The following is a 21,233-nucleotide window of genomic DNA, read 5'->3' as shown; positions in this document are numbered from 1 at the left end:
CAAGAAGGACTTTCAATTTAGAGCAATTCAAACATGCATAACATTTCCTGGATTAATAGTAATAATAATTAGAAAAACTGACTTTGAGAAATTTTTCTCAAATCAAGGCTCCTGCTACTTTGGTTCCACCTTTTCTCTCTAGAAGGAGAGGAGCAGCATCTCCCAGAGGGCTGCCTACCTCAGAAACGCCAGCAACCCTAGCCCCCTCAGGCCCAGGGCTTGAGGCCCTGCTGAATCACTGCTCCCTTCTGGCTGGAGCCACAGCTCCCTCCACCACGGAGCAGGTGGAGAATGTCCCTCTAGGTAGAGGTGCCCGCAGCTCCTCCAGGCCACCCTCCCCACTGTCAGCCCCCCTCCCCCAACCTCTTCTTTCCACACTGCCCCCTGAATTCAGGGAATTTCCCCAGCATCTCAAAGCTTGAGTTTCCTGTCAGTGGGGAGAGATGAATGTTATAAAAGGAGTGCAAAAGACACTAGGAAGCCTCAGTGCTTGGGATCCTCTAATCTCTGCTCCTCCACTCAGTTCAAGAACCCGCGACTGCTCGCAGAGCTCTCTAGACCACTATGAGCCTCCTGTCCAGCTGCGCGGCCCGTGTCCGGGGTCCTTTGGGCTCCTTGTGCGCGCTGCTCGCGCTGCTGCTGCTGCTGACGCCACCAGGGCCCCTCAGCCCAGGTGAGAGCGCCTGGCACAGGGGACGCACTGGAGTACAGTGGTGCATCCCAGCCTCTGCGGGGTAGCTGCCTTCCAGGGAACTCACCAAGCAACCTGCCCTATAAAGGTGTCTCTCTTTCTTCCCCAGCTGGTCCTGTCGCTGCTGCGTTGAGAGAGCTGCGTTGCAGTTGTTTACAGACCACGCAGGGAGTTCAACCCCAAATGATCAGTAATCTGCAGGTGTTCGCCATAGGCCCGCAGTGCTCCGAGGTGGAAGTGGTGTAAGTTCTGTGCTGCTCTGTCCACTGTGACCTTAACAAGAGGGAAGTCCCGCAGCCTGGGTCTTCAACCTTGCTATCTCATGAGTGTATCTTCCTTTTCTTTCCTTCAGAGCCTCCCTGAAGAACGGGACGGAAGTTTGTCTCGATCCACAAGCCCCTTTTCTAAAGAAAGTCATCCAGAAAATTTTGGACGGGTACTTGTCACTTTGATCTTTGTGGTTTTTAAATCTCATCTAGGGAGACCATAGACTTCACAAGGTCTTTACTCTCTGTACTATTTAAGTAACTTTTCACGCTTAGAATTAAAAGGTTGTTAAATTGGGAACATTTTTCTGGATTGTCCTGGGATAATCTTTATTACCAATCTTACATGTAATTACTTGAGCAATTACACACAGCTTGTAGCTAGTTATGCTTTGTGTTTCCCCATTGCTTGTATTGATTTTTGTATACTCCTTTTTTACCAAGCATTACAAATGCTGAGTGTTGACACCAGGGTGGAGTAGAAAGGAGTGTGAAAAATGGTTAAACTAATATAACCTTTTTCTCAACAGTGAAAACAAGGACAACTGATGAAGATAAATGAGTAGGCATGGAAGCGTTTCCCAGTCTTCAGCAGAGCAGTTTTCTGCAGGTCTCTGGACCCAGGGAAGACAAGAAGGAAGGATTTTGTTGTTGTTTGTTTGTTTATTTGTTTTTCCAGTAGTTAGCTTTCTTCCTGGATTCCTCACTTTGAAGAGTGTGAGGAAAACCCATGTTTGCCCCTTAAGCTTTCAGCTCAGCTAATGAAGTGTTTAGCATAGTACCTCTGCTATTTGCTGTTATTTTATCTGCTATGCTATTGAAGGTTTTGGCACTGACTATTCTGTGAGCCAAGAATCACTGGTTGTGTCTTGAATTGTGTCTTGAAATTGAAGGTGTCTTGAATCAAAGTGTCTTGAATTGAAGGTGACTATTATATCTCCAAGAAATATTCCTTAAGGTATTAACTGAGAAGGCTGTGGATTTAATATGGAAATGATGTTTCATAAGAATTCTTCGATGGAGATACACTGTTATCTTCACCTTTTTAAGAAATAGGAAATATTTTAATGTTTCTCGTCAGAGAATTTCCTTACTCTTGATCGTGGGATACTATTTAATTATTTTGTTTTAGAAAGCTGAGTGTATTGCACCTTATCTATGTAGAATATATTTCCTTATTCAGAATTTCTAAAAGTTTAAGTTCTATAGGGGCTAATATTGTCCTAAAATTTTGGACATTCTTTATCTTCTTAGTATAGCAAACTGCCACCATTTACTTTTAAACTTTGATTTTACATGCTATTTATTAATGATTTTATTAGGAATACTATAATTCTGATAACTAAATATATATTTTAGATAGATGAAGAAGCTAGAAAACAGGCACATTCCTGACTGCTACTTTACATTGAATTGTGTTCTTTCAGTTTTTAAAGCAAAGGCAAACTTAACAATGATTTGTACGCAAATTTTGGAAACTTGTTCAAACATTTGAATATAAATTTACCATTTAGTTTTTAAAATACATAGTGACATCCTCGAGTTCCTAGCATTTCTCTTTGGACAGGGGACTAGAGAGGGCTTGGAATGTTGAAAAAAAAAACAAGGAGAAGTCATCCAAGGGATGTCCATTTTTTATCCCTCTGCATGGGCTAGATTTTCCAAAATCATAATTTGCAGAAGGCCAGCATTTATGGTGGAATACAAAATTATATATAAGGTGGCCACACTGGGGCACAGTCCCTCCTCACTCACAGCTTCGGCCCCTTTCACAGAGTAGAACCTGGGTTAGAGGATTGCAGAAGACCAGCGGGGAGAGCAGGGAAGATGCTGGTCGGGTTTTAAGCACAGTTCATTTCACTGGGATTTTGAAGCATTTCTGTCTGAATGCAAAGCCTGCTCTAGTCCTGGTGGGACATACTGAGGGTGGGGTGGGGGAAGATGCTGTAATGAAACCGGTTAGTCAATGTAGTCTTAATATCCTTGACAATGCTGTAAAGTTTCTTTTTATAAATATTTCTGTTTAAGCTATTTCACCTTTGTTTGCAAATCTTTCCCTTTTAAGGAGAAAATGTGACCCTTGTGAAAACTCTTGAAGGAAAGCTCCTCCCTTTTTTTCTTTAAACCTTTAAATGACAAATCTAGGTATAATTAATGGATGTGAATTTCTATTTTTGCTTTGCTTTTAATGAACATTTGTCTTTTGGAATAGCATTGTGTGATAACACTTAAACGGCAAAAACAAAACATAATAATTTTGTGCAATTAACACAGCTACTGCAAGAAAAATAAAACATTTCTTGGTAAAAAGTGTTTGTATTTATATATTATATACTTATATATAATATATACTTATTATATATTTAGCATTGCTAAGATTTTTAGATGTCTGTTGTGTATCTTTTAAAGGTTTTGATCATTTTGTTATGATGAATTACATATGTATTACATTCACTAAACTAAAATTGTACTTTTTTATTATGTGTCTCATTGGTTCATAGTCTTTATTTTGTCCTTTGAATAAGCATTAAAACATTTGTAAACTTCACTTTTATTGTTTCTCCTTCGTATACTGTTACAATACATTTTACTTATCTTTAGTTCTATATAATTTAAAACACTAACTCTGCTCCTCTGTGCCTGGCAGTGAAGGCCGTCGTTCCCCAACACCATTGCTTTGGTTCAACCTTTCTCCAAGCTCAGTTCCCTTCCAGTTATTCCTTCACAGCCCCAATGGCCTCTGGGGTCTTTGGAAAACACAAAGATTTCCTTCTCTAAATTCTTCCCTATCTAAATTGTTTCCTAGAAATAAAACACAGGTTTCTAAGTATGACAGATGATGTTCTTTCTGTCTCATCCCACTCTTGATCAGCACTTCAGCTTCCCTTGTCCCTCAAATTCACTACAGTCAGGTGTTCAGTTCCCTAACTGGGCATGTTCTTTCCTAGGTCCATGACTTTGCATTTGCTAGGGCCACTCCCTGCATATAAGAGGAGGATTACTCATCCTTAAGAACTCAGTTCAAGTAATACCTCCTTTGTGTTTTCCTTGGTAGAGCTCATGGCTTCCAACTTGATGTTCCCATAACATCTCATTATCTGAATTACAACAAAAATACTGCATTGCTCTTACTTATTTATAGGTTTCTTCATCCACTCTAGCTCTCCCAGAGCATTAACCATATTATATCTACCTCTGCATCCCCAATGTAGCATTAATGCAGGACTTAATGAATTAACAAGTTATCCTGATCTTCAGGCTGTCAGATACTGTTCTAAATTCAATAACCTGGCTCATAATAGGTGTTTTTCTTGTTGTTTGTTTGTTTGTTTTTTGAGACTGAGTCTTGCTCTGATGCCCAGGCTGGAGGTCAATGGCATGACCTCAGCTCACTGCAACTTCCACCTCCCAGGTTCAAGTGACTCTCCCACCTTAGCCTACTGAGTACGTGGGAGCACAGGCACCTACCAGCATGCCAGCTAATTTTTGTATTTTTGTAGACAGGATTTCACCATGTTGGCCAGGGTGATCTTGAAATCCTGACCTCAGGTCATCGGCCCACCTCAGCCTCCAAAGTACTGGGATCACAGACAAGAGTCACCGTGCTTGGTTTTAATTAAATTATAACTTGTTTACCCTCTTTTCTCCTTGTCTAGCAGTAGTCCAACAAGGGGTTTGGCATGCACAATCCTCTCAATCTATAATACCTCCCCTCACTTTTACCAGGGTAACTACCATCCTTCCTTTTGGAAGAGCTTGCCTTTTACTTCCTTGAGGAAACCTCTCCAACCCTTACTCCTACCTTTGAGGAGGCCCCTTTTATAACCTCTCCTAGCACTCTATACTTTTCCTTCATAATGTTTTCTCACCAAAGTCACTGTAGAGTTTATTGAGTCTATGTGTTTATTGTCATCTGTTTAGGGTGTCTCTATTCTAGCTTCATGTAAGCTTCATGAGAGCAGGGACAATGATTATCAACTTCATCTCAGTTCCTAGGACAGTGCCTAGCACATACAAGATATTCAAAAAGCAAGTGATCTAGGCTAAACAAGTCCCCTTGTCACTCTATAATTAAAAGAGCAATTTCATTTGCATACATATTCTTAGGTATTTTTACTTAATATTTCCCTATCTAAATGACAAATGAGGTTGTCTCATCCCAATCCTGATCAGTACTTCAACTTCCCTTGTCCCTCAAATTTACTATATAAATACCTAACAATAGGTATTTATACGAAATTGCTCTTTTATGAAACACAAGAAAAGGAAAGAAAGAAGATTAATCATATTAGTATGTATGTACATACATTCACACTGCAGTTGGATTATATTATAAATGTTTATACTGGCATGTACTTGTATACATTTGAATATGCTATGAGTCTTTTTTTCTTTTTTTTTTCTTTTTTTCTGAGACAGAGTCTCGCTCTGTTGCCTAGGCTGGAGTGCAGTGGCATGATCTCGGCTCACTGCAACCTCCAATTCCTGGATTCAAGCAATTCTCTTGCCTCAGCCTCCAGAGTAGCAGGGACTACTGGCACGCGCCGCCGCGCCCAGCTAATTTTTTTGTATTTTTAGTAGAGACAGTGTTTCACCATGTTGACCAGGATGGTCTTGATCTCTTGACCTCACGATCCGCCCGCCTCAGCTTCCCAAAGTTCTATTAGCTATTAATGGTTGGATTCCTCTTTGTGCCTCTGGCTTTAAGAGGTATTGTCTCTTCCAGTGGTACAGGACATCAAGTTTAAGTTGGATACAGATGGGGGAAACATTTAACACTTTGCCTGTGATCTCAGTGTCCCATACTATAGGATTGACTTGGGAAGTAGATACGTTTCCCATTGTCTTTCCTCCCTTATCACAGGAAAGCAGAAGGAGCAAACCCTCATCTGCCTTGTGATTTCCGAGACATACCACTGTTTGCAGTTGAGCCATCAAATTCCTTCCCAACAAGGGAGAGGGGCATTCAGACATGAAAAGAAATGTCTGTGAGGAAACTAAAGTCTCTGAAGAGCAGCTTAAAAGGTAGGTAAAATAGCATGTATGGACTTGTTTATCTACCCCCGTGACCATACAGTTTTGGGGTGATGTAAGCCCATTGTAATGGGTCGAAACCAAGTAAGCGACTCCATGTCCAAATGGAAGTTAATATTCTTTTCCTTTTTTCTTTTTTTCTTATTTTATTTTATTTTATTTTTTTGAGACTGAGTCTCACTCTGTCCCCCAGGCTAGAGTGCAGTAGTGCAATCTCGGTTCACTGAAACCTCCGCCTCCCACGTTCAAGTGATTCTCCTGCCTCAGCCTCCTGAATAGCTGGAATTACAGGCACATGCCACCATACCCGGCTAATTTTTGTGTTTTTAGTAGTTTCACCATGTTGGCCAGGCTGGTCATGAACTCCTGACCTCAGGTGATCCACCCACCTCGGCCTCCCAACGGGCTGGAATTACACGTAGCATGAGCCACCTCACCCAACCCAAAAGTTAATATTCTTACCTGCAACTTCAAAGGTTACCTATGGCTCCTCTGGAGGTATGTTCCATTGTCCAATGGGAGATGTGGCAGAAGGTCTGGTGGGCTTGCTTGGCTATTTCAGCCATCATTGGTTCAGGTGCCAATGGCTCCCTTTGGAGTGCTGGGCATTTCCTCTTCCAATATCCAGTTTTTTTTTACAATGTACACACTGATTTATGCCCAAGGCATGGTGACTTGGATGCCCAGTTTTATGTTTTTCACCTTTTCGCTTCCCTTGTTTAGGCTAAGAAGCAGGAGGGCAATCCCATGTGGGAGGTGAGCTTAAGGCTGCAGCCAAGAGCTGCACCTTTTGGGAGGTCCTTTTTGCTCTTTCTGCTTCCTATGTTCTGCCCCTGTTATTAAAAACTAAAAATGCCATATTCAAAAGCCTGGAGAGAGACTTCTTCAGCACCACAAGCAAGGAGGGATATGATAGGCCGCCAGAGGCTATAACTCCTTTAGAAGAAAGGAAATTAACTTTTGATACCCATGCATTGGTTCAGGACTTGGAAACTCATGGATTTGACAAAACACAAGCAGAAACTACAGTATCAGCACTAACTACTTTATCAAATGTCACCTTGGATACTACCAATAAAAAGATGGTCACTCAGGCTCCACAGAAAATAACAGTACAAGAGCCAATGGCTCATTTGGGCTCTATCAGGAAAGAAATGGTCATCCTAGAGAAAAGTGAATTCACAAATCTGAGAGCAGAGAATGAGAAAATGAAAACTGAATTAGACCAAGTTAAGCAACCACCAATACATGAAATCAGTTGAATCAGAGCAGATAATAAAATGGATATCAACCTAGAAAGGAGCAGAGTTACAGATACGTTTACAGATTAAGAAAAGCAACTTAAGAAAGCAACTACAGAATTTACAAAAACAGATCCCCAAACCAAAAGTATTATTTCAGTGACCAGTAATAAAACTGATGCAGAAATTGCTTCCTAAAAACACTGATGGAGTCTAACAAACTTGAGACAGTTCGTTATCTTGCAGTCTCGCTATTTAATTGCCTGGCAGTAGCATTGGGATTTTAGAGATTCTGGAAGTAGTATTAATACTCTTACTGCTGTGGCTACTGGCTTCTTAGAACACCAAAACAGGAGAGATTGATTTGGAACATTGTCTGTTGCAGCAAAAATTTACCATACAAGATTATTCAAAGTATATAAGGACTAAAAGAGGAAATGTTTCAGAATGAGAAGAGGTATTTTGTCTTTATTGTGTGTGTGTGAGTGTGTGTGTGTGTCTTTTTTATATTGAAAAGCTGTCTTTCAAATCTGGTTTATCTGAGATAGAAGAGCATTTTGTCCTTTTGATAGTTCATAGAAATTGAATCAGAGTTTTCTTGTGTTTGCTTGATCAGTTTTGTAAATCATACAGGATCTTGTTGGTATTGGCTGAATATTTGAAAATTATTCCCTAGCCTACATACTTATTACTGAATTAACTTCCCTGATAACCATTGTATAATTACATTTTTCTATAAAATAAAAGGTTATTACAACCACAACAATAACAACAACAACAACAACAACAACAACAACAAAAAAACTGATCCACAGGAGTCTGGGGACCCATAGCTGCTTTTTGTAGTTTCATGCGGATATCAGGGTCAGATTGGGTTATAAAATGTACTCCCAAAGGGGTTTGTCCTTTTTTTTGAGTCAGAATTTGTGTTAGTACATTTCCTAATTGCCTCAACTAAACATCTGTGAAGCAAAACCATATTCTTATCTTTACCCTTAGAAATTTCCTTAATCTTTTCATAGTTAATAGGCTTTTCATCTACTTCTTCATCCCTTCTAACGAACAAGGAACCATATGAGCACCCTCCCCAAGTCCTCACTGCCCCTTTGATGATAGTTGCATTCCAGATCTTGATGTGGAACTTCTGTATCTCCTGCCTGATATATATTATGGTTAGGGCTATGAGCCAATATCTCATCTGTGTGGGTCCCAGCTGTCACCAAAATGCAAAGTTTCTCTCCCACGGTACAACACAGAGACACCAACATGCAGATTCTGCCAAGTCAAACTATAGTGGGAGTTAATTTCTCAAATTCATCTATGAATTTTCCTGGATCTTCAGATAAATGACTAAACTTTTCTTTATGTAGAGGCAAATCAGACATAGAAAAGGGGACATGTACTCTTACAGTGCCTTCTTCCCCATTTGCCACCTCTCTTAGTGGACAAACATTTCCCTTTGGAGGTTGATAAGAGGCTCCACTACAAGTAGTACCCACAGGGCTAGGTTCCTCAGGGAGTGCTGGGAATAGAGTGGGACTAGATGGGTAAGGAGGAAGGGACTAAGGGGTCTCAGCAGAACTTTCAGGTGGACAGAGGAGAGAATGGGCTGACATACCTGAACCTTCCTAGCTGAGAGAAGGAGGTTCTGCTCCACCCAAAAGTGTCTGCTGGACTGTGGGGGCTTGCATCAAGGGATTGTCTAGTGTGTCTAGTTCTTTTTCTTCCTTTCCTTTCATCAAACATGCACATGACTGTTGCAGGGTTTTATCTTGACTGAGCAGCAAAAATGCTTAACACGTGATATTTCATTCCATGTTTCATCCCACTTACAAAACAAACCAACTGGAAGTGTAATAGAATATTATACTTATATTATTATAGTATATAATACATTATAATAATACTATATATTTAATTATATACTATAATATTAAAGACTGTACTTCCAATAGGAGACAATTTCTTTTGTTTTTCCAAATAATACTGAGGCCAAACAGTATTATACATAAACACCAATTTCACCAATTTTCTCCATTATTCCCATTTATTTTAAACTGATCTCAGTGTGGAAGGATACATCCTATAATAAGTCCTTTGGGATCAATGTTGTGGTTCCCATGAAGGAGGCAGGCGATGTTGAAAGAAAAGTTCCAAACTGGTGAGATTGTATTGCCACTGGCCAAGTTCCACTAAAAAGGAAAAGAGACGTTTTTAAGGCCAGCTGCATTCATGAGGAGATCGCAGCTGAAAACGGAATTCTCTTATCCACACTAGCCAAATAATATACATGAGCTGAGCCATGACTCTTAGATAAACCACAACATAGAATCCAATGAAAGAAATGTCAAATAAGGCAAAGGAAATGAAGGGGAGTTAGATGGAAATGACCAGAGCAAGCAGGCTCTGGGCAGTAGTTGCACTGTGGATTGGACAAGCAAAGCTGATTTGCCCGAATTTTGAAAAGATAAGAAATGTTTTTAATGTACAAATCAAACAAAAAGCAAGGAGAAAGGTCCCCTGATTTCTATCCTAGTGATTCTCAATCATGCCTAGTGATTGCAACAAAACATAACCACACCTATGTAATCTTATTGCTTAAATACCAAATCTTCATCAGCAATTTTAGAGAAAGTTAAAATCTCTAAGATCAGTTAAATGAACTCTCCTGAAAATGACAGTAAACAGAGACAGTGCCCAAAAAATGGATTCATGAAGCAAAGAGGACAAGGCAGATAAATACAGACACCATAGCAGTTAACATCCCCTGAGGCCAAACCTATTCTTAGCCAAGAGGAACTTTACTGAGAGGGTCCTCTAACCCCACAAATCTTAAGAAGGGCTCTAACCTCCAAAGTTGGGTCAGGAACCCAGGTTCGGTCAAGGGTCCTTGCCTTTTATTAAGAGAAACCTTTAATCCTCTCTGTCAGGAGAGACTAACTCCTCTAAATAGGGCCTCTAACCCAATCCCATCCTTTACCCTGGAACTCCAATGCATACCCAGAATCAGCTAATTGGTACTGCAGTCTATATCCTTTGGGTCGAGGGTCTCCTCAGTATTGTCCCTTCATGGTCGCCAGAAAGATGTTACCAGAAAGCGGTCCCAATCCAGACCGCAAGAGAGGGTTCTTGGATCTTGGGCAGAAAGAATTCAGGATGAGCCCACAGAGCAAAGTGAAAGCAAGTTTTGTAAGAAAGTGGTGTAAGAACAGCTACTCCAAGGCAGAGTAAGGTGTTCCCAAAAGTAAGAGGAGGCCCGTGTTCACCCTAGGTACAATGCTTGTTTATGTATAGGAGAAAAAATGATCATGGGGAAACGTGCTCTGCTACAAGAGTTTGGGATAAATAATTAATTTTCTTAATTACTGTATTTTGCAAGAATTGATATTGGTATCTTTAAAGCAAAATTAGGAATGCTTCTGTTCTCAGGATAATGGGATATCAGGAAACTCCTAATTCCAATCTGTTTAGTAAATGTGATCAATCTGTTCTCTTAACTCTAAACATCTAGAGGCTAGGAATCCCTAACTTTCTGGAAATGCAGCCCAGTAGGTCCCAGCCTTATTTTTCCTAGCCCTCATTTAAGACGGAGTCACTTTGGTTCGAACACCTCTGACTATGTTACAGTGGCAGCTAGAGAAGGAGAGGAGGAGACGTGTCTAACACTAATTCTGTCATTGTGAGTCCTTCTTTGTGAGTCCTCCTGAGACACCTTCTCAGGTGTTCCAGAAGTAACTGAAGAGACATTGAGGGATGGTGGACGTGTTAGACCCGCAATAGCACAGTGGGGGCAATCCAGAAAAACAGATCACACTGTTTGTCTTTCCTGGCTACCCATACAAATAATAAAGAAAATGACCTGTCCTGTCTTCGCCAGTGATGCTCCACTGCATATCTCCTCCACTCACCAATGAATTCAGTGGTTGCAACGGACAACAGCTTTGCAATTTTAGCTGCCTGTTACAATGCCTCTCTTCCTGAGGGCTTTCTCCAACTGGTGGTGGGAAAGCAGGCTTGGCAGACAGAGCTCACAGGCAGGATGGCCTGTGATTTCATACCCTTAGAGGATGGACAGAAGTTAATGGATGAATATTCAATTTTCCCAGTCTCTTGGTTAGATAATTCTAGAAGTTTCTTTCTCTTTTTCTCTCTTCCTACATTTCTGTATATATTTTAAATATTTTATATTAGAATAAAAGAGTATAAAAATAGAATAAAATAAATATATAAATATATAAATATATAAAATGTTCCACTTCTCTCTTCATTATGATTATACCTTCTTTTAAGCCGCTGAGCATATTTGTAATAATTATTTTAAAATTCTTGTCCACTAGTTTATCATTTTATCATGCCTGATTCTATACTGACTTGATTTTGTTTTACTTATTATGGCTTATGCTGATTTCTGCAGAAAATTTTGAATCAACTTGCTGAGTGTCAATATTTGTTTTCATTCTTTAGAGTCTTGGGCTTTGTTCTGTCAAGTGGTTACGTCACTAGGGCATCAGTCTGAATTGTGTGAGGCTTGTTGTTGAGCTTCGTTAGGATGGTCTAGAAATGTTCTTCACTCTAGGGTTTGTTTAGCTGTAGTAGTAAGTCATGTCCTTCCCGTGCCTTTAGGGATGCCATGAACACTCATGAGTTCTCTTCTCTCTGACAGGCCAGACCTCAAATATCTCCCCACTCCATGTTGTGTCTGAGATTTGCTCCACCGACAATTTTCTGGTTACTCTTTGCTTGACTTAAGGAGTTTCATCCTATACATGCGTGACATAATATTGATCATACAGACCCAATGGGACCTCAAGGCAGATTTCTGGAGCTCAGGTTTCCTGCACAGATCTCTCCTTCCTCCAACTCTTCCTAAACTTCTAGTCACTCCAGTTATCCTCTATTCAAATCTGTGCTCCCTCAACTCAGCAAGACTACCATGGTCTACTTTGGATCTCTCCTCCTGCACAGTGGTCCAGAATTGCACCAGCAAAACATCCAGGGTGCTCATCGATCTCATCTTGTTTATTTCCTTTACTCAGGGATTCTAATGTTCCCCTGCTTGTTGTCTAATGTGTAAAAGGAGTTGCTTCATATATTCTTTGGATTTTCTAGTTCTTTAAGACAGGAAGTTAAAACTTCTGTTTTACTTCAACATGACTCCAAATTGAAGTCTTAGTGGGACAATTCTGAGGAACACTTCACAAGGTTTGTGTAAGACTCCAGGCAAGGTTGAGCTCTGATTGCCCACAGTGATATCTCATTAATTACATACCCTTTATTAGATATTTTTCCTTGCCTATTTCACATTCCCCCACTTCCTCACTCCTTTCTATAATCATCTCTAAGGCAAACTGCGCTTAAGTCTTTGTGTCAGACTCCATTTTGGGGGAGCCTGAACATATTGGGCCCCCCAGAAATTATACCTGACAGCAAAGGCTTATGACTACTATTTTATTATTTATTTACTTACATTTTTATTACATTTTAAGTTCTGGGGTACATGTGCAGAATGTGCAGGTTTGTTACATAGGTATACATGAGCCATGGTGGTTTGCTGTACCCCTCAACCCATCACCTACATTAGGTACTTCTCCTAATGCTATCCCTCCCCCAGCCAACCCCCAACAGGCCCCAGTGAGTGACGTCCCCCCACCCCCATATCCATGTGTCCTCATTTTTCAACTCCTACTTATGAATGAGAACATGTGTTGTTTGGTTTTCCGTTCTTGTGTTAGTTTGCTGAGAATGATGGTTTCCAGCTTCATCCATGTCCCTGCAAAGGACATGAACTCATCCTTTTTTATGGCTGCATAGTATTCCGTGGTGTATATGTGCCACATTTTCTTTATCCAGTCTATCACTGATGAGCAGTTGGGGTGGTTTCGAATCTTTGCTATTGTGAAGAGTGCTGCAATAAACATACTTATGCATGTGTCTTTATAGTAGAATATTTAAAATGCTTTGGGTATATATACTGAGTAATGGGGTTGTTGGGCCAAATGCGACTACTATTTTTCTAAGGAGAACCAGGAGGAAAGAAAATGGGAAATGGGGCAGAAAATAGTGAAAGATCCTAATAGGCCAGAGCATAACCACACTGGCCATTGCTGCACACAATTGAGTTCTTGACCTCACAAAGGGTGGTTGTGAGTGTGAATTCTTCTGCAGAAACTGTGTAAGCAACTCAAACCAAGGAATTGTAGTTCTGTGTTTACAGGAGAGTCATAAATCACCCTACTAGCAGGGCATCAGCCTCTGATTTGTATTCCTTGGCTATACTTAATATTAAAACCTGGAATCTAAATTCATAAGGCCCTCAAGTTGGGCAAAGAGTGTTTACCGAACTACATACCGGACCTCATGTTGACCTGTGAATAGGTTAGTACTCCTATCGTCATTTTTGTCCTCCACATTAGAAGTGGTAAATCTTTTCTTTTATAGCTGTAATTTAGTTATAATTGTTCCTGCTGTTTTCAACAATCCCCAAAAAGGAAGCCGGATTGAATGGGAGATGAACAAACCAATCAAAGATTAAGGCCAGACACTGATCCCTTGATAGCCAGACAGGAATTTGGTTCACAATATGAGATCACATAAATAAAAAACCAGTCTTCTTATTTTATAAATGGAATTGTGAAGTCTCAGAGACCTGCAAGGAGTTACCCAATGTCACAGAACTATTTTATTACAATATTGAGCTAGATTTCAGTTTTCTGATGTTTAACACAGGGAGATTTTCATTAAAAGTAGATTATTATCTTGACTGCTAAAGATTGTTAGCTTGAATGCTGGTTGTAGAATTGGCTTTCTAAAATTTGTAGAACTAATGTCAGGGTTCTAAGTAATAGCCAATAGCCATTTATACCATGAGTTCCTTTAGGACAATCTAAAGAAAGCAATGCACATTGTAGTCAAACAATTCAAGGATGAAATGGGTTAGGATACTTGCTATGGTTTGGCTCTGTGCTCTCTCTCAAATCTTATGTTGAGTTGTGATCCTCAGTGTTGGAAGAGGGTCCTCATGGGACGTGTTTGGATCATGGAGGAGAGTTCCCCCTTGCTGTCCTCATGATAGTGAGTGAGTTCTCATGAGATCTGGTGGTTTATGGTCCCTTCTCCCTTGACTCTCTCACTTCCCCCTACTGTCACCATGTAAGATGTGCTTGCTTCCCCTTTGTCTTTTGCCATGATTGTAACTTTCCTGAGGCCTCCCCAACCATGCCTCCTGTACAGCCTGTGGAACTGTGAGTCAATAAACCTCTTTTCTTCATAAATTATCTGGTCCCAGATAGTTTGTTATAGCAGTGCTAGAACAGAGTAATACACCACTTTATTTGACTTGCTACTTTATCAGTGATCTATTGTCTCTCCAAAATGCAGTGCGTTAAAACAACCACCATTTTATTCTGACACATGACTCTGAATGTCATCAGTTTGGGCGAGGTGATGAAAAAGCTTTGGGATCAGCTGGGTGGTTCTTCTGATGGTGTCTCCTGGGGTCACTCATGGGGCTGTAGGTAGTTTCTTGGTGACTTGCTTGCGGCTGCCTCACTCAAGTGTCTGGTTGTTGGTATTACCGATTTCCTGGTTCTAGTGTCTCTAGTTGATGAGCTTGGCAGCAGCATTCTAAAAGGGCAGAAGAGAAGCTCCTAGGCTTCTTGCCATGTTCACCTTCAACATCTACAACATCACTTTTAAAATATCCTAGTGCCAGAGCAAGTCATAAAGTCAGCACAGAATCAAGGGGGTTGGAAAACAGAGTCTCCCTCTTAAAGTGAGGAGCTGCTAAGAATGCATGGGTATTTTTAATCTTTCACCTTTCTCATATTTTATTGTCTTGCTTCTAAGTTAGAAATACCCCTTGCAAAATTTCCAGATAACTTACAAAAAGTCATAGAGCAATGTTAGCACAAAGAAGAGTACAATTAAAAAATTGTTATTATGATTGGGTCTCAGTACAGATAAATATTTTAAAGAATACAACATCTAAATGTACTTTTTATTATATGGTAGTACACGTACACAGTGTTAGCACAAAATTCTGTTACGTTTACTTTGTACAGAAGGAAAGTGGATTCAATGGAAACAGGGCTGCTTCTGAGTAATACTTCTAGCTTTTGTTCTACTTCTTGATTTGTACAAAGGCCAAGATCTGATCAGTCAATTGAATGTTGTCAGGTTATTACAACATCTCCTTTTCAGATTGAAATAGATTGTATTCCCTTCTTAACATGCTGGGATCTTCTTAGTGCCACTTTGTGTATTTCTCTATCCCAAATTCATATCTAACTTTTAAATAAAAATAATAATGAGTTTCTTGTTGTCTTTTCACAAGTTCAATATTATCTCTCCTGTAAAGTCTTCCCTGACTCCCCTGGGGAAGTTCTCCCTCCTCCTTCCCTCCACAGTGTCACAGATATACACCTGTTTTAATACAGATCACCTCTAGATAAATCTGTTGACCTGTCTGTCTCTGCATACAGTCAACAGCAGAAATTCAACTTTTGTTATCTTCAAATACCTAGCGTCAAGCAAAAGCTCTGGCAAGAAATAAATGCACAATGAGAATTAGCATAAAAGAAAAAGAGAAGTTACTATTTAGGCTAGTTTTACCTTTAGACTGTATCAACCCTCTAGTTATCACCAGTTCTTCAGTTAAATGCTGTTATGGGCTGAATTATGTCCCACTCAAATTTATATGCCAAGATCCTAACCCCTAGTACTTCTGAATGTGACCCTATATGGAAGGAGGGTCCTTAAAGGGGTAATCCAGCTAAATTGAGGTTATTAGGGTAAACTGCTAATTCAATATGATGGGTGCTCCGATTAAAAGAGGAAATTTGGAGACAGACATGCATACAAGAAGAACATCATGTAATCATAAAGATGACCACCTACTAAGCAAGCAGAGATGCCTGGATCAACTACTTCTCTCACAGTCCTAAGAAATAAACAACCTGTCAAATCTTGATTGTGAAATTCCGGCTTCCAGACCTGTAAGATAAAAAGTTCTGTTATTTAAGCCACTCACTCTGTGGTACTTTGTTATGGTAGCACTAGAAAATTAGTTCAAATATTTGACTCTTTGATTTGTTAACGCCAAAACAAAACAAAACAAAACAAAACCTGTACTCAATATGGAATAATTAAATTCACTTATGACACTGTTTAAAAAATAAAATGAGAGCTCATAGTTCACTGTTAGTTAATTAAGCTTGAAGCACATGGAAATTGCTATCTTCAAACAATAAGTAAATTGTAGTTTTCAATTCTTGAGAGGGAAAAAGTTGTACTCTGAACTCAATTTTTTTCTGCAGTATATCTAGACTGTGCAAGTAGACTTAGGTTGGAAAACTATATTGAGATTTTAAATAGGATTACACAAATAGGTACAAAATTCAAAAGCAAATACTTGCTAAGGAAAAGCATCTTAATTCCCTGTTTTGTACAAACAGTTTCAAGACAGTTTCAAGACTCCATTCTGTAAGTCACCATTAAACGCAACTAACATTGACCCTTTCACTATTATGTAGTTTCACCCCAGGAAATATAGATACACATTTACCCCAGGAAATAATAGATACATTTTTCTAGTTAACAAATTCATCTCATTGTGCCCCAAAAGCCCCAATTAAAACAAAGTTTGAAAAACAAACTCAGCTTCCTTATTGGCTTGAGAGTGACAAGTATGCCACTTGATAAACTTCACCTTCTATTCTTTAGCAAAGAGAGAGAGTACAAGTAGAGCAATAAAAAATTCTCAGGGTTACAGAGAGCACATGCAAGTGGGCTGCACCCTGTGAAACCCTGTCTCTACTAAAAAATACAAAAAACTAGCCAGGCGAGGTGGCGGGCACCTGTAGTCCCAGCTACTCGGGAGGCTGAGGCAGGAGAATGGCGTAAACCCGGGAGGCGGAGCTTGCAGTGAGCTGAGATCCGGCCACTGCACTCCAGCCTGGGAGACAGAGCAAGACTCTGTCTAAAAAAAAAAAAAAAAAAAAAAGTTTTTTGTTTTTTTGTTTTTTTTAAGCAAAGTCTTATACTATGGTTTATTCCCTGTGGTTAAGTTGAATTTAATTGTCCAAGATTTTTGAAGTCTTATCACTTCACCAAGGCTTAACTTTTGTCTTTAGATACACTCTAATCTCTAAATTGGGAATATACTAAATCTGCAGGCTGTTTTCTACAGATCACCACTCCCCAAAAAAATGAAGAATTCCATTTGCCGAGTCAGGTATGATGCTGATGATGTTAGGAAGCTGTGAGGACTTCTCATGTAGTTTCCCGCAGAGTAAGGCCCATACCACCCAACCTTACTCAGCTACTGAATTTCTGAAGTTTCCTTCCAGAATAAAAGTTGTAAAGGTCTATGACACCTCTTTCTTGCTCACCAATGAAAGTGATGGATGGGGGAGTTAAAAAAAATTCCTGGAATCATAGGAGACAAGGGATAGAGTTATGTTTCATGACTGGTTTCTCATTGCCATCATGCTTACTGATTACCTATGCTCTCCTGTGAGAGCAAGGGTCTTCAGAACCAGCCAGAAGAAGATCGAGTTTGATTTCCGTGAAAGAAAGCCGATGTGTCATTCCAATACAATAGCCATTCCTGCATGGAGCAAGACAGTGGAAGACCCTTAAACCTTCAGCGCTTTAACTGCTCCACAGATGACAGAAGGAGAGAGGGAGAGGAAGCTGGAAGCTACTTCACCTTTCAATTTCAGGCAGCAGTGCACAGCTCACTGGGGACTAGAGTAGGCCTGTGGGAACAGCCTTGATCACCAGTAATCATGAAACTCAATAGTTCCAGAAGCTTGTGGGGAGCATTACCTCCTCCATGCAGTTTGAGGGGAAACAGACTGGGTGCTGTAGTGCTGCCAAATTGATACAAACCCCTACAAGAAACTTTCACACAAGCCCCTCAAACTCATCAGCCTCCTACAGCATCTCCAAATGGTGTCAAATATGTATCTGTGGGTGGGTTCAGAGCTGGGGCAGGCCTGGGATCCCTAGCAAGCTTTAGCCTGTGCTCACCATACTACACCTCAGCCCCAAGAATACCAAAACCTCTTCCAATTCAATAGCATAGCAACTGCCAACAGCAAGGTATCTTCCATGGCAATTTGCTGGGTGACTTTGGAAGATTTTTGCTTAACCACCTGGACACACATGTACTTGGTATACTACAAATACAGAATTCTCAGTAAGCAGACTTACACACCAAAGAAGGTGATCTGTGGGGGAGTCAACAAAATTCAGTGGTGGTCCTTTCAGGCCACTGACTTCAAGTGGCAAGAGACAAGGGTCTCTTGTTATCATGTTATCTTGGCTTCCAAACCTGGCTGAAGTCCAGAGAATCATAAAGTCATTCAAGAAAGCTAGAATGACCTGCGTGCCAGGAAGACAGGAAGGACTTTCAGTTTAGAGCAATTCAAACATGCATAACATTTCTTGGATTAATAGTAATAATAATTAGAAAGACTGACTTTGAGAAATTTTTCTCAAATCAAGGCTCCTGCTACTTTGGTTCCACCTTTTCTCTCTAGAAGGAGAGGAGCAGCATCTCCCAGAGAGCTGCCTGCCTCAGAAACGCCAGCATCCCTAGCCCCCTGAGGCCCAGGGCTTGAGGCTGAATCACTACTCCCTTCTGGCTGGAGTCACAGCTCCCTCCACCGCGGAGCAGGTGGAGAATGTCCCTCTAGGTAGAGGTGCCCGCAGCTCCTCCAGGCCACCCTCTCCACTGTCTGCCCCCCCCACCCCGCTTCTTTCCACACTGCCCCCTGAATTCAGGGAATTTCCCCAGCATCCCAGAGCTTGAGTTTCCTGTCAGTGGGGAGAGATGAATGTTATAAAAGGAGTTCAAAAGACGCTAGGAAGTCTCATGCTCAGGATCCTCCAATCTCTGCTCCTCCATTCAGTTCAGGAACCTGCGACTGCTCTCAGCGATCTCTTGACCACTATGAGCCTCCTGTCCAGTCGCCCGGCCCGTGTCCCGGGTCCTTTGGGCTCCTTGTGCGCGCTGCTAGCGCTGCTGCTGCTGCTGACGCCGCCAGGGCCCCTCAGCCCAGGTGAGAGCGCCTGGCACGCGGGACGCACTGGGGCACAGCGGTGCATCCCAGCCTCTGCGGGGCAACTGCCTTCCAGGAAACTCACCAAGCAACCTGCCCTATAAAGGTGTCTCTCTTTCTTCCCCAGCTGGTCCTGTCGCTGCTGCGATGAGAGAGCTGCGTTGCAGTTGTTTACAGACCACGCAGGGAGTTCAACCCCAAATGATCAGTAATCTGCAGGTGTTCGCCATAGGCCCGCAGTGCTCTGAGGTGGAAGTGGTGTAAGTTCTGTGCTGCTCTGTCCACTGTGACCTTGGCAAGAGGGAAGTCCCGCAACCTGGGTGTTCAACCTTGCTATCTCATGAGTGTATCTTCCTTTTCTTTCCTTCAGAGCCTCCCTGAAGAACGGGACGGAAGTTTGTCTCGATCCACAAGCCCCTTTTCTAAAGAAAGTCATCCAGAAAATTTTGGACGGGTACTTATCACTTTGATCTTTGTGGTTTTTAAATCTCATCTAGGGAAACCATGGACTTCACAAAGTCTTTCTTCTCTGTACTATTTAAGTAACTTTTCACGTTTAGAATTAAAAGGTTGTTAAATTGAGAACATTTTTCTGGATTGTCCTGGGATAATCTTTATTACCAATCTTACATGTAATTACTTGAGCAATTACACACAGCTTGTAGCTAGTTATGCTTTGTGTTTCCCCATTGCTTGTATTGATTTTGTATACTCCTTTTTTACCAAGCATTATAAACGCTGAGTGTTGACACCAGGGTGGAGTAGAAAGGAGTGCGAAAAATGGTTAAACTAATATAACCTTTTTCTCAACAGTGAAAACAAGGACAACTGATGAAGAGAAATTAGTAGGCATGGAAGCGTTTCCCAGTCTTCAGCAGAGCAGTTTTCTGGAGGTCTCTGGACCCAGGGAAGACAAGAAGGAAGGATTTTGTTGTTGTTTGTTTGTTTATTTGTTTTTCCAGTAGTTAGCTTTCTTCCTGGATTCCTCACTTTGAAGAGTGTGAGGAAAACCTGTTTGCCCCTTAAGCTTTCAGCTCAGCTAATGAAGTGTTTAGCACAGTACCTCTGCTATTTGCTGTTATTTTATCTGCTATGCTATTGAAGGTTTTGGCAATTGACTATACTGTGAGCCAAGAATCACTGGTTGTTAATCTTTCAAAGTGTCTTGAATTGAAGGTGACTATTGTATCTCCAAGAAATATTCGTTAATGTATTAACTGAGAAGGCTGTGGATTTAATATGGAAATGATGTTTCATAAGAATTCTGTCAATGGAGATACACTGTTATCTTCACCTTTTTAAGAAATAGGAAATATTTTAATGTTTCATGGGGAATATGTCAGAGAATTTCCTTACTCTTGATCGTGGGATACTATTTAATTATTTTGTTTTAGAAAGCTGAGTGTATCGCACCTTATCTATGTAGAATATATTTTCTTATTCAGAATTTTTAAAAGTTTACATTCTATGAGGGCTAATATCTTCCTATAATATTAGACATTCTTATCTTTTAAAGGTTTTGACCATTTTGTTATGAGGAATTACATATGTATTACATTCACTATATTAAAATTGTACTTTTTTACTATGTGTCTCATTGGTTCATAGTCTTTATTTTGTCCTTTGAATAAGCATTAAAAGATTTCTAAACTTCACTTATATTGTTTCTCCTTCCTATGCTGTTATAATACGTTTTAATTATCTTTAATTCTATATAATTTAAAACACTAACTCTGCTCCTCTGTGCCTGGCAGAGAAGGCCGTCGTTCCCCAACACCATTGCTTTGGTTCAACCTTTCTCCAAGCTCAGTTCCCTTCCAGTTATTCCTTCACAGCCCCAATGGCCTCTGGGGTCTTTGGAAAACACAAAGATTTCCTTCTCTAAATTCTTCCCTATCTAAGTTGTTTCCTAGAAATAAAATAAAGTTTCTAAGTA

The 21,233-nt window shown here is 40.5% G+C and overlaps 2 protein-coding genes and 1 pseudogene across 2 annotated transcripts; all 3 read left to right on the top strand.

The window, feature by feature from the left end:
- Positions 1-564: 564 nt before the first annotated feature.
- LOC126954435 (C-X-C motif chemokine 5-like) lies at positions 565-1,506 on the top strand. The gene is made up of 4 exons (XM_050789956.1): positions 565-673; positions 801-933; positions 1,044-1,127; positions 1,488-1,506. Exons 1-4 carry the CDS (start codon positions 565-567, stop codon positions 1,504-1,506), a joined length of 345 nt encoding a protein of 114 aa, XP_050645913.1.
- A 5,454-nt stretch (positions 1,507-6,960) lies between these two features.
- Positions 6,961-7,534, top strand: LOC126954913 (coiled-coil domain-containing protein 90B, mitochondrial-like; annotated as a pseudogene).
- Positions 7,535-19,188: 11,654 nt separating this feature from the next.
- Positions 19,189-20,129, top strand: LOC126954434 (C-X-C motif chemokine 5-like). The gene is made up of 4 exons (XM_050789955.1): positions 19,189-19,297; positions 19,425-19,557; positions 19,668-19,751; positions 20,111-20,129. The coding sequence occupies exons 1-4, from the start codon at positions 19,189-19,191 to the stop codon at positions 20,127-20,129; spliced, it is 345 nt and encodes a 114-aa protein (XP_050645912.1).
- Positions 20,130-21,233: the final 1,104 nt, after the last annotated feature.

This window comes from Macaca thibetana, chromosome 5 (assembly GCF_024542745.1).
Source record: "Macaca thibetana thibetana isolate TM-01 chromosome 5, ASM2454274v1, whole genome shotgun sequence".
Taxonomy (NCBI): domain Eukaryota; kingdom Metazoa; phylum Chordata; class Mammalia; order Primates; family Cercopithecidae; genus Macaca; species Macaca thibetana.
The sequence above is the reverse complement of the archived record's forward strand: the minus strand, read 5'-3'. Positions and strand labels throughout refer to the sequence as shown.